At 34.5% G+C, this 13,789-nt stretch overlaps 1 protein-coding gene across 1 annotated transcript; it reads left to right on the top strand.

Moving 5' to 3' along the window:
- The first annotated feature begins 1,726 nt into the window (after positions 1-1,726).
- Positions 1,727-11,888, top strand: LOC123206136 (villin-4-like). The gene is made up of 22 exons (XM_044623267.1): positions 1,727-1,732; positions 1,895-1,963; positions 2,056-2,292; positions 2,397-2,574; positions 2,654-2,786; positions 3,253-3,415; positions 3,508-3,655; positions 3,789-3,889; positions 4,708-4,863; positions 5,920-5,988; positions 6,087-6,155; positions 6,263-6,400; positions 7,653-7,781; positions 8,092-8,239; positions 8,392-8,402; positions 8,658-8,798; positions 9,108-9,233; positions 9,309-9,374; positions 10,214-10,538; positions 10,879-11,081; positions 11,156-11,356; positions 11,460-11,888. The coding sequence occupies exons 1-21, from the start codon at positions 1,727-1,729 to the stop codon at positions 11,267-11,269; spliced, it is 2,730 nt and encodes a 909-aa protein (XP_044479202.1). The 3' UTR covers positions 11,270-11,356; positions 11,460-11,888.
- Positions 11,889-13,789: the final 1,901 nt, after the last annotated feature.

Below are 13,789 nucleotides of genomic sequence, written 5' to 3'. Positions count from 1 at the left end.
TGGTATATTAGGTGAGCGGATAATGGACTAATGGAAGCATTGGACTTGGTTTGTGAGGTCTTAGGCTGAGTTGATCCCATTTTTGCTGTTGGATCTAGGGGACCCAATCCATTGAGTGCCCAATTTCAAGCTTTTACGCACAGGGAGAGGTGCATTAGGGCATCTAAAGACGTCACCCTGAACATGTGAATTTCGGCTTAAATCTTGTCCCTCAATCCCGCCATATAAACTTCGGTTAGCCATTCTTTTGTCGTCCTTGGAACCTCTACCCCAAGCTTTCAAACCTTTCTCTATATTCGATCACAATGTCGGTTTGCCTAAGATTGATTAACTCCTCCTGTGGTGATCAGAGCTGGAGAGAGTTGAATCATCGAAACTCGCTCCGCTTCATTGATTCCCTTCATTCGAAAGTAATGTTCCACCTTAGCTAGCCACCCGTGAGGATCTTCGCCATTGAATAGTAGCAATTCGAGTTGTTGGCCATGCTGCTCTTTGTGGGTTGGTAACTCCATCATGATCAAAGTTGGTGGTTGTTGGGCGTGTGAATTCTCTCCAATTGTTATTCTGATACCTTGCTGAAATTGTTGTTGAACAATGTTTGGAGAAAATGTTTCTGATCCCCCTTCTTTTTATTGAAGTAGTGATTAAGGGTTGTTGATCGTCAAAGAGTGCACCACTGCTCTGTCTTTCCCCTTGCTACCTTCATCATATATTGACGTATTTCATACATGTAGTTGTCTAGGGCGTCAAAATGACATTCAGTTTTGCTGACTTTCATAGTTATTTCTTCCATCTTATGGTCCATGTGAGCCATGCATTCCATTACGTTTCTGTATCCTTGCTTCAATTTCTCTATTCTCCTTTCCGTTATGGTCGCCACCATTTGCGGGAAACGTCGGCTTTGATACCAATTTGAAGAGAACAAACACAGACAATGAATTGAATGTAGCAACAAAAATTGAAAGAGAGTATTGACTAGAAAATGGGCAATGGAAATGCTTCTTTATTAATCTCAATTAGCAACAAAAGTTACCACAACTCCCAGAATTCAACCATATCTCCAAAACAAAAAAATAGCAACAAATGAAAACAACAAAAAACAAAACACTCTGGCAATTCGAGAGGCCAGGACCCTCCAATACAAAGACTAATCTCTGATAATTTTCTCCATGCCTTTCTTCCTTCCTCATCACCTCCTTTTATGCTGCTTGGTTACCAACCATCGGGGATGCTAGAATCTTCTGGTTGCTGCAAGTGGGGGTGCTGGAGGCTCCTTGTTGTTTCTCCATGTTTCCGGTTTCTTCTCTGGTCTTCTCAAGAATTCCAGGTGCCTCTTGATTCTTCTGAATTTTCCCTATAAATTCATCTACAACTTCTCCTCTTTTCTTCAATTCTGCCTCTTCATTCTGTTGTTCTCTTTTCTTCAATTCAGCTTCTGCCAATTTAGCTTCTGCCTCCACATTTTGCTTTAATCCAGTTCTAGCTTCTTCAGCTCCTACCTCCTTGCATCTTTTCCTTATTTTGTGCCTGCAAGAGTAGACTCTTGTGATGAGTGCTTTATCATATTATAACCCAAATTGATAATAATCTGCTGCTGCAAAATATTTTTTTATTTAGTAAGGGAAGTTTAGAATGACAGACACTGGAGCTTGTGACTTAATTAATTTTTTATTTTCTTTTCTCATTAACCCAACTGTTTGGAAAAGACAGTTGTAGCAAATCTAACATGGCTGTTTGTATAGGATATCCTGGACCTGGGTAAAACTCTGGAATTGCTTTTTACTTCCAAAGAAGTCTTTGGCATTTCGTTAATTGCCTCATTTTGAATGGTCAATGCCCTCCACTGTTGTCAATTTAGTTTATTACACTTAATTTTTACCCTTCTCTTGTGTAGACAACTGCCTCAAAAAGTGGTGCCTTACGTCATGATATCCATTATTGGCTTGGTAAAGATACCTCCCAGGCAAGTCCTTGTTAATATTTAAGTCTAGTTTTTGTGCTAATAATATCTTGGCATATAATTGTGATTTCATGACTAGCACTGTGTTAAAATAGGATGAAGCAGGTACGGCTGCCATCAAAACAGTTGAATTGGATGCAGCACTTGGAGGACGTGCTGTTCAGTATCGTGAAGTACAGGGCCATGAGACTGAAAAGTTCTTATCTTATTTTAAACCATGTATCATACCTCAAGAAGGTGGTGTTGCGTCCGGTTTTAAACATGCTGAGGCTGAAGAACATTCAACACGTTTATTTGTTTGCAGAGGAAAGCACGTTGTTCATGTGAAAGAGGCAAGTCTATTAGCATAGCTTGTGTTCTAATTAGATACTATTCCTTGAAGACTATCTATATGTGGTTTCTCTTCGTGAAAATAGTTTCTTCCTTGCTGTGACAGGTTCCTTTTGCTCGATCATCTCTCAGTCATGATGATATATTTATTCTAGATACTCAGTCTAAGATATTTCAATTTAATGGTTCCAATTCATCTATTCAAGAGAGAGCAAAGGCTCTTGAAGTTGTACAGTACATTAAAGATACTTATCATGATGGAAAGTGTGAAGTAGCTGCCATTGGTAAATTTCTGGATTTAAAGTTCAAAGTTGACCCTCAAAATGGCTCTTTGTTGAGCCTAATGGTTTACCTTTTATGTAGAGGATGGAAAGTTGATGGCTGATGCTGAAACTGGAGAATTTTGGGGTCTCTTTGGTGGCTTTGCTCCATTGCCCAGGAAAACGGCCATTGATGAGGATAATACTCCTGAGTCTCATACTACTAAGCTATACTGGTAATTATGATTTTGTTTGCCCTTTCCTTTTTAACAGCAAATTTGGTGGATCTCTTTGGTGATGATGTCTTTTTATTTCTATCTGAGGTTGTACTTTAACATAAATATAAATATTTGTGTTTGCATTTGTGTATTTATCTACATCCAATTTATTTTTTCTGAATTTTTTGAAGTCATTTTATAGAATTTGGAAGATATATTTCTGTAATATGGATATATTTTTATTTATATGTTAAAAAAGAGCATGAATTGTACATATTGCATCTCACTTTCTAATTTCAATAACTTCTCCATAAAATATGCTATAAAATCTTTTTCTTTTTATATATTCAGAAAAAAAGTTGCATAAATGATGAAAATCAGATATAGTAGTATGCACTTAGTGAATTAAATTCTTATATTTAAAAATTTGTTATCAGACTTGATAGTGCTTTAGTTCTGACAGAAACATATTGTCTTTTTTAAGTGTTAACAAGGGGCAGGCTGAACTTGTTGAAGCTGACTCCTTAGCAAGGGAGTTGTTAGAGACAAACAAGTGCTATCTTCTAGATTGTGGCATAGAAATTTTTGTGTGGATGGGGAGAACTACATCTCTTGAAGAAAGAAAAAGTGCCAGTGGAGCTGCAGAAGTAATATGCAATCCTTTTTTTCAATATGTTTAGCTAAATCTTGGTAGACATACCAAATTGACTCTCATATTACTTCTGATTTCTCTGAACAGGAGTTACTCCAGAGTGTTGATCGAGCAAAATCTCACATAATTCGTGTAATTGAGGGATTTGAGACAGTTATGTTTCGATCAAAGTTTGATTCCTGGCCACAGACAACTAATGTGACTGTCTCTGAAGATGGTAGAGGCAAAGTTGCTGGTAAGTTCATGAATATTCTCCAAATGCTTTTGCCCTGCCGATATGAAATATTCCAGAGATTAGAACTATTATATTTTCTCATATTCATTGTCTAGAGACTCTTGTCATTGTTTTCTTTTCATGGATTTTGCAGCTCTTTTAAAACGTCAGGGGGTTAATGTCCGGGGTTTGTTGAAAGCTGAGCCTTTTAAAGAGGAACCTCAACCGTTCATTGATTGCACTGGAAATCTGCAGGTGTTTAGCTAACAGTATTATGTTTACATACAGTACTCTATTAGATTGGCTGACATCATTGGATTTGTTCTTATATTCATTTCCCCCCACCCCCAGCCCATTTTCCCCATTTAATTTACATTTCTATATAATTTCACCAACTTCAGAAGAGAAAGTTACCATCTTATCCTATTACTATTTCCATCTTATATATGGTTTTGCAACAGAAATTGTGCGAGACATTGTTCTTGTGAAATATCTTTTGTTACTTTCCATGTCTCCTTTCGTTACTGTAATAAGAAATGTAAGCAGAGAAAGACTGAAGGCAGGAGAATAGTGGTCTAGTAGATATGTTGCTTGTCTAAAGAATGCTCTAGAATTAATTTTGGACTTCATATGAGCTCTACAAAATTTGTAGAAGCCTTAACGTAGGGGTTTAAAACATTATGTGAGAAATGTATCAGGAGTGCTAAATGAAATATATGGGCAAAATCAAAGGAACATGAAAAAATTACAGTTACATTTCTAGAAGTTCCTAGGTGTTTGATAAAATAAAATTCCTTACCTAAAATATATAAGTTCTTATGTTGCCTAAGATTAATTTATAGCAACTAGATTCTCTCCCTTCTTTGGGATCTTTTTTGATATATTCTAGAAAATGTAGGCCAAATTTGAAGTTGACCGTGTATGATTTTGTTGATTTTCTCTTCCTGGTTGCTCAGGTCTGGCGTGTAAACGGTCAGACTTCAGGATCTTTTATGATATATTCTAGAAAATGTAGGTCAAATTTGAAGTTGACTCTGTATGATTTTGTGGATTTTCTCTTCCTGGTTGCACAGGTCTGGCGTGTAAATGGTCAGGAAAGGATTCTCATTCCTGCTGCTGATCAGTCAAAATTTTACAGTGGGGATTGCTTTATTTTCCAGTATTCATTTCCTGGAGAAGATAATGAAGAATACCTTATTGGAACTTGGTTTGGGAAGCAGAGTGTGGAGGTGATTTTTTTTTCTTTTTGTGCTACATTTCCTTTTGTAATTATTTTCTTGCTGAAATTGTCTCCAATCTCTCGTCACCTTCACCACCACTAGCACTCACGTGGTAGATTAATGGCACCAAACATTTAGTCAGTTTCTTACATCATTTATAGATCATTGAATCCAAGAACTCTAATGTTTGAGATTGCATCAAATTCATGTCATTTTCTAGATACATTAATTACGCTGCTTGATTTAGGGGTCTATAACTAGTAATAATTGAGCTTCCGTAAATGTTCCTTGGAAAAGTATTTAATAAATCTCAACAATGTTTATTCCATTAATGTGAAATTCTGCTGTCAAGGAGCCGTTTAGAAATCTTTATCATTTCCTTAATTTATTTATTTACTCTTACCATTGGTGTAATCTCGCATAATGAATGTTTCGGTGATTCTGGCAGTCTGCAATTTCTCTATCTAATTGATAGGTTTCTTTTGTAATTTTGGATGGTTATTATCTGAATAATTCTTTCCCGGTTATCAATTGGAGTTGGACACTATTCTTTTATTAAGCAATTATTGTTTGTCAAAACCGGTTAATTATAATTTATCTTGTGATAATGTTAGAAACTAAAATTTCAACTACATGTTTTGCTCAATCTTTTGATTGACAGTGTTGGAGTTCTTTTTAATGATACTGAATTTGAATGAGTTATTCCTTTTTGGTATTCATGTTGTCACTAGATGAACTTAAGAATTCTAACAAAATGGTACTCCAAATTTTAGATACATAATCAGAATAGAACATTTATGGTACTCCCATACATAGTATATTGCTGAAGCCAGCTTTAATTGCTGTGCACAAACAGTCTGTGATTCATTGTTTTTGTAGGATTTTTCTTTATATCTTTTGTTCTTTCTTTAACGACATGGATTCATATATATATCTGTGTGTGTGCATAGGTGAACAAATCAAAACAAACACAGAGATGCACAAATATAAATTAATTTATTTATGATCTAACTGTCTTGCATTTGTTAGATTATATACTTACTACTTTTTTCTTTTCGATTATAGGAAGATAGAGCTACTGCTAATTCACTGGCAAGTAAGATGGTTGAGTCAATGAAGTTTCTGCCTGCCCAGGTAATTTTCTTTGATTTGTGATTGTTTTATTAAGTTGATGAAGTTATTTGTCTTTGCTATGTCTCATTATTCTTATGTATGCTGCTATTGGTTTCTAGGCTCGCATTTATGAAGGACATGAACCGATTCAGTTCTTTACAATTTTTCAGAGCTTCATTGTTTTTAAGGTTTGTCAGATTTTGATTGAAAACCTTAATTTTCATCATTGAAAATTCATAATTTGGTTTTTATTGTTCTTGTGACTATAAAAATGAACCAATATTAAATATAACAGGGCGGTCTTAGTGATGGATACAAGAATCTCATTGCAGAGAAGGAAATCCCAGATGAGACATGCAAAGAAGATGGTGTTGCTCTATTTCGGGTTCAGGGTTCTGGACCTGATAATATGCAATCTATACAAGTTGAAGCTGTAAGTTATCCTTTTCTCTAAGTTGTCTATGTCTTCTGGAACTGATTGGGAAATGTGTTTATGTCGCAGCTCTTTCCCCTCTTAGTTACTTTTTTCAGACACACATTAGATTTCTTCTTTTTCTTCTGGTTTTCATAGCAAGTAGATGGCTGTGTAACCTTCTGCTTTTTACATAACTTACTTACATGTGCATGAGTCCTGCAAGATTTGAATGCGTTTTGACTGTGAACCCTATTATTCTCAAATATCTTTGTTTATCTTTTAATTATCTGTAAAGTCACAATGATGTTACAATTGAGTGTTTGAAGTGAAAAATAAAACACTACATATTCAAATTTATTGGAGTCTGTTATGGGTACTGAATCCAGTTGATGTTCAGAAGTTGTGCTTTTATTAGAACCCAAAATCTTTAATTGATTTTGGTTGTAGATAAATTCTTCGCATTTGTCGTAAATGCTTTAAAGCATTTTGTTCGTTTGTGTTTGCATTTTGATTTTTAAAAGCTATTATATATTTGAGAAAATTTTTCTTTCATTTCTTAGGTCCTTAATGACAAGTTTGCAATGATTGGCTGAACCTAATGGTATAATCCTCCAAGTCATTATATTTGAGAATTTTTTATTAACTTTCCTTGTGCAAGTTATCATGGTGTCTTTGTTCGTTTCCCTACAGGAACACATGAAACGGATTCCATGTTGAATAATTTTGTTTCTGGCTTCACATATGCACTTCCATGTATTGTTGCATGGGGCCACTGTCTTGCAGAGGAAAAATTAAATTCTGTTGAAGCCAGCTAGAGTGTTAATTTTTAAGATAGGGTATTATTGAACTTTTGTTGTTAATTTCATATGAATACAATGTGAGGTGTGTGGAGGATAACTCCAAAATAACCAATTTCCAGACTTTCACTTTCAGTTTCTTATTCTCTAACCTATTCCTGGCTGAGACCTACAGTTTTTGAAGCTTGTTCGAATTTCATTGTGTCGACTAAACAATTATTTATGAGCTGAGCATGTGCAGTTGTTATCTTTGACTGACAAATGTTTTGCAATATTATCTGACTCAGTTTTTCCTCATTAGTGACTCTTAATTTCAATAGCATTGCAAAAATAATTATTTTATAAAAGTAAAATGTGTCATTGGAATTGATTTTACTCTTATTAATTGTTATATAATTTGGAACTGCTGGTTCTGTTGCTGAATTGTAAATTGTAATCTGAATTGTTACTAAATATTTCTTAACTTCAATCAGGTTGCATCATCATTGAATTCCTCATACTGTTACATATTACATAATGATTCCACTGTCTTTACGTGGGCTGGAAGCCTTACAACCTTGGAGAACCAAGAAATTGTTGAGCGTCAGCTTGATCTGATAAAGGTATATTATATATTTTTGTTTGGGAAGTTTATTTCAGTTTGTACACAGCTTTTCAAATGTTATCTGGCAAAATTTTTTAAAATTTTTTGAACATGAAGTTAAAGAAAGCTGCAAAATTGTTTATAGGGACCAAAGCACTCAGTGAATCTCTTTAAATTCAAGTTTTTAGTTGGGAGTACTTTGATTCCTGCTGAATAAATAAATTGATGCATTAGGATATTCATATTTCTTGTCTTCTTTTTTTTTTTTTTTTTTTCCAAGTCAGGGCTCTCTGATTATATATTTCTCACATTTTGTTGATTTTGTGCAGCCGAATATACAGAGCAAGCCGCAAAAGGAAGGTACAGAGTCTGAACATTTTTGGGAATTATTAGGAGGAAAGTCTGAATATGGAAGTCAAAAAATTTTAAGAGAGGCTGAAAGTGATCCTCACCTATTTTCTTGCACATTCTCAAAAGGTATGGTTTCGTATCTCTGTTGATAGTAAAAAAAATTCTATCTATTTCCAGTTCTCTTATGTTGTTAATATAAAAATCTAATTCTTTTTGTTTTTATTTTTTTTCCTTTTTCATGGGTGTTGATTACTGCCAAAATCCATGCTGATCTGCAGGAAATCTGAAGGTAATGTGAAAACTGACGTCATAACTTGAAGTTCACTCAGTTTTGCTAATTAATAAGATTTGATCATTTTAGGAAAGGTTCATTTTTATGCATTTTACATTCATGTGTCCTGTTGTTGTGGCTTGATTATTCTCTTTGTTTTTAATTGGTGAGTTATTTGACATCATACCTTACAATGTTCACTTGAATGAAGAGCAATATTATATTTGCATTGTTATTTTCAACATGGCTTTAAGTTAAAAGTCGTTGCTGCAGGTGATAGAGATCTATAACTTTGCCCAGGACGATTTAATGACTGAAGATATATTCATCCTGGATTGTCACTCAGAGATCTTTGTCTGGGTTGGGAAACAAGTTGACACTAAAACAAAATTGCAGGCTCTGACCATTGGTGAGGTAAGGTTAAGTGGCCCTTGGGTGTTATCAGCAGTAGCACTTTGGTTCTTAGGGTGCACCTTGCATCATACTTCTTAGGAATGTGTTTTTGGTCTGTGCAAATAACTCATTTTATGGGTGCTAACATCTGGTTTTTGTAATTTACATCCTAAAACCTTTATGAAATGCCAACTTACCTGACCATAGAAACTGTTCAAATTGACTTAAGGCTGTGATAATGGTTTGCTGTCCATATTTAGGGTCTTTATGATTCTTAATTGTAAGCTTGCTTTTCACTTGCTTATCTTCTCTGATTCGGTCTCTTTACAGAAATTTCTTGAGCATGATTTCCTTTTGGAAAAATTATCTCCTGAAATTCCAATATATATCATCATGGAAGGCAGTGAACCACCTTTCTTCACACGATTCTTTACATGGGACTCTGCTAAATCTAATGTAAGTGGCTTTATTTGAAATTAATTGTTTTAACTCTGAACTTTTCTTGGGACTTAACGTTTTAGTTTGGTGCAGATGCATGGAAACTCATTTCAAAGAAAACTAGCAATAGTGAAGCATGGTGTTACTTCATTAGTAGATGTAAGAATTTTATCTCTCTTTCAGTTAAACTTCTTTCTTGTCTGGAGTTTGAATTATCACTTTCCTATTGTCCATGCACATTTTGAACTTTGAATTCTTACTGTCCTATCTAACTGCTTTACATCCTTTTGTCTATATGTCTATTATACTTTCACCCTTTTGTGTATATGTCAATTATGCTTTCACCTTTAAGTGTTAGATGTTAATTCAATCTTATTGAAGAAATTTTCGCTTGGTAACATATTTTGTTCAAAGTTTATGAAGTTCCGTTAAGAGAAAATATAAGAAAGTAATCTTGAAAACATTTGAAGGAGATCAGTGGATGCAGTTTTTGAAGTTAATGCTTTGACATTTGATCTTAGTTGTTGTGGTAAATTGAAGAACCTCAAAATATCTTCATCAGTTACATAATAGATGCTTGTTCAAGCTTCTTGTTATACGTGTCCAACATTAAAAATTTATGTTGCCTTGAATAGGAATGGATAAACACAGAAGTCGTGAAATGATCAAAGAGGACATAAAGTTTGCCTTGCACCTTTGAACTTAATATTTTCCATAGAAGACTTATATGCTGTTTTGACAAGTAAATTATAAATTGAACAGTTGAGAAATGATTGAAGTGGACATAAAACTGGCTTTGCACTTTCCAAGTTTAATATCTTATTTGTTAAAACTTGAATTGTTTAGCATAACATAGTGAGCTATATGATATACTGTTGACTTATTTTATGTTTGACCAATTTGCATGTGTGGGTTTTCATATTCAAGTTTTTGGTTCTAATGCCATATATTTCTGCCTGAGCTATTTTTCTGATAATATATATATGATGCATGATCAGAAACCCAAACGCAGAACTCCTGTATCATATGGAGGAAGGTCTACTATGCCAGACAAATCACAGCAGCGTTCTAGAAGCGTGTCTTTCAGCCCGGATCGAGTTCGTGTGAGGGGTAGGTCTCCTGCTTTCAATGCACTAGCTGCTAATTTTGAGAACCCTGGTAATAGGAACCTTTCAACTCCACCCCCAATGGTTCGGAAGATCTATCCTAAATCTGTGACAGAGTCGAAATTGGCTTCCAAATCTTCTGCAATAGCTGCCCTCAGTACTTCTTTTGAAAAATCGCCACCGACGCGAGAATTTCTTATACCAAAAATTGTAAAAGGTATGCATTGATGAAGTACCTTAAAGGTAGTTATTTTTTGTTAAGTCCTTTTTAAGAAACTTTAGATTTAACTTAAATAGTGAAAAAAGATGAAGTTACCAAAATAAGCAATAGACCACCATGAATTTAAAAAGCTGAGGGGGTGACCACCCCATTCAGGGACAATAAAAATAAAATATTTTTGGTTGAACCTGCATTTGTCCACAATTTTCGCTTTCTTCCTTTCTCAAGAGCAAAAAAGTTTTCTGAGTCATGAATCACTTAATCTTGCTAGTTCAATTCCTATTGTACATTTCTTATACACCACTAAGATTGAAAAAATTTTCTGTCATGGTTTTAGCAAGCCCTCGGTCAGTCGAGTCAAAACTGGAAACGAACTCTAAGGAGGATGATATGAGCAACAGAATAGGGTCCCTCACTATACAAGAAGATGTGAAAGAGGATGAAGTTGACGATGACGAAGGTCTCCCAGTTTATCCTTACGAGCGCCTGAAGATATCATCAGATGATCCTGTGACAGAAATTGATGTGACTAAGCGAGAGGTATGATATTAAAACATTTCTTCATGTCACATCTTTGATTTTGTTCTTACAGTTTTTGCACTCAATGAGTGCAGACTTATCTGTCATCAGAGGAATTCAAGGAGAAATTTGGAATGGCAAAAGCTGCTTTCTATAAGTTGCCGAAATGGAAACAGAACAAACTTAAAATGGCCCTTCAATTGTTCTAAAATCTGCTCATTGCAACTACAATCTCGTCAGCACCCTGCTTTCAAGGTTGCAGCCTTGCAGGTGGAAGAAAGCTTGCTTGCAAATCTGTACAAATTCTTTTCTTTTACGATAAGCTTGTCTTGAGTGTCCTTTAATCATAATTCCAATCATAACCCTATTTACCTCACTTTTCTTTCTTTCTACGTGCAGTCAACAAACGTAATTTCTCAGGTTTGAAAGGGACAGCACAGTGCATTTTTAGCTGCTTCTGCTCCCAAGAAGCTTGTTTTCTTGATTGATGATCAAACTCAGATTTTTTTTCCTCACTTGATGGTTTGCATGTCTAGCATTTCTATTTTTTTATTTTATTTTTTCATTTGGGTGGAGTTAGCCAGTTTGTTATTCCTTATGATTACAGGTTTGTTGTGAGCTTGCATTTTTGTTTCTCATTTTCAAATTTTCTTGAAAAAAGGATCAATTGCAATGATAGTCATTAGGGGGCTTGGAAATGCCAGACGATTTAGGTTGGTTGTACTGTACAACTGAGGATGGAAATGTGTACAGCAGTGTAAAAACTAGTCCACTGGTTATTTTATTTTTTCCTGATAATAAAAGTGTGATTTTTTTGGTTGCCTTCTATTTTTCAATATGAACTTTCAGTTTAACTGTTCCCAGAAAAAGGGCGTTAACCCTGTAAAAAATGTTTTTATTGATACATGAATTATTAGAATATTTACGGTAAAAGTTATGATACAATGTTTATAACATTGAACTGATGGGGATTTGTATCATCTAATTGCTTTAACAGAAGTTCAATTTTGTTATGAAAATAATACAGATTGGGATATCATAATTAAGTATTTATAAAAGTTCATCTTAGTATTTATTATTAGGCCAAAGGACTATTTCCCACCGATGTTGTGCTGTATTCCCAAGTTCTTCCTTTTTAACTTTGATAATCTCAAATACCTATTCATGAACAGTTAAAATTAATGGTAGTAAGGGTAAAATCGTTATTTTCTCTGTAATATTAAAAATAAACTAAATATAATCTCTTTTTGTCCTTCTAAATTTTAAAAACTAAAAGTTTTTTTCAGCCTAAATTTTAAAAAATGACAGTATCCCCATACGGTTTCGTTTCGAGATCTCCGACGTCATCTCTGGTATCATTGTCGATGACCTCTTCCTTCCAAAGCTTAATCTCCCTCTAGCGGTTTCTCTTATCTCATTTGGATGTTCAATCGACGTCGGAGGATCCATGGAACGACAAAGCTCTTCGTCTCCTTCGTCTTCGTCTTCCATAGCTCTTTTGACGCCTATTGGATGTCCAAATAAGTGGAGGGAGACTGTCGGAGGGAGAGAAAACTTCGGGACAAAGAGGCCATCGGCAATGGAGTCGAAGATCTCGAAACGAAACTCTAGTGGGAAACTATCATTTTTTAAAACTTAGGTTGGGGAAAACTTTTAGTTTTTAAAGTTTAGAGGGCTAAAAGAGATAAAAATTTAAGGAGTTAGAGTTTCGTTAATTTTAACTGCTCATAGGTGGGTATTGGAGATTATCAAAGTTAAAGGGGAAAAACTTGAGAATATAACATACCTTGGGTGGGAAATAGTCCTTTAGCCTTCTTATTATCATTTAAAAATATTGATTAATTGAGGAATGCTATGTGTATTTATAATGTATATCATAATAAAATCAATTTATGTTGGGAAAATCTCAAGTTTTCATTAGTATAGATGAGAAGCACAATTTATTCCATGCTTACTGATTTATAGGTTAATGCAGGCATCCAAAATTAACTATTCTTACAGTATTAACAAACGCTCATCATCTTTCCTTATCATACTCATTGCAGGTAATATGGATTATGTTATTTATTTTTTCATATCATTTTGTAAGAAGATAAAGAATGAAAACACTTACAAATGATTGGTTAAGACTTTAACCTCTCGCTTGAGAATCAATCTAAGGTAGAAACATATTCATATAATAATGAATGGTGATAACTAAAATTCATGGATTGCCTTAAACATCCAAGACAATCATGACATTCGATATTTGATAGCATTAGCTAGAAAAATGAAACAAGTGAACACCTCTTTATGTGATGCGTAATCATATGAAAATAAGAGCAAAATTTAAAAAGAGCATTATGATGATCAACATACAGAGGGACCTTCCATATTAGCGAAAGAGGATCACTATTATGCACTAGTTAATGTGGAACCATAATGTGCCCTAAAAGAAGATAAAAGTGTAGGGTTTTCAGGCGCCACAACTGGCAGCACAACAAAATTTAAAATTTTAAAATAAAACAATCCTGCAAACCCTAACCAGGATAATTGTTTTAAACATAAGATTTATGAAGCATGCAAAACACTCATGGAGTGTTTTAGATTTTATAACTACATTGGTGGTTCCTTCAAATTTCACATGGCTAGAGAAAGAACGCTATCCAATGCTTACAAGGCAGTACCTTTGTATCTACGAGGGGCATGAACAAAAAAGAGGGAATCCTGACATAAAGGCTACTAGGGAT

The sequence above is a fragment of the Mangifera indica genome, unplaced genomic scaffold (genome assembly GCF_011075055.1).
Source record: "Mangifera indica cultivar Alphonso unplaced genomic scaffold, CATAS_Mindica_2.1 Un_0025, whole genome shotgun sequence".
In the NCBI taxonomy this organism is placed as follows: domain Eukaryota; kingdom Viridiplantae; phylum Streptophyta; class Magnoliopsida; order Sapindales; family Anacardiaceae; genus Mangifera; species Mangifera indica.
Note: the sequence above shows the minus strand (reverse complement) of the source record. Positions and strands in the feature narration are given on the sequence as shown.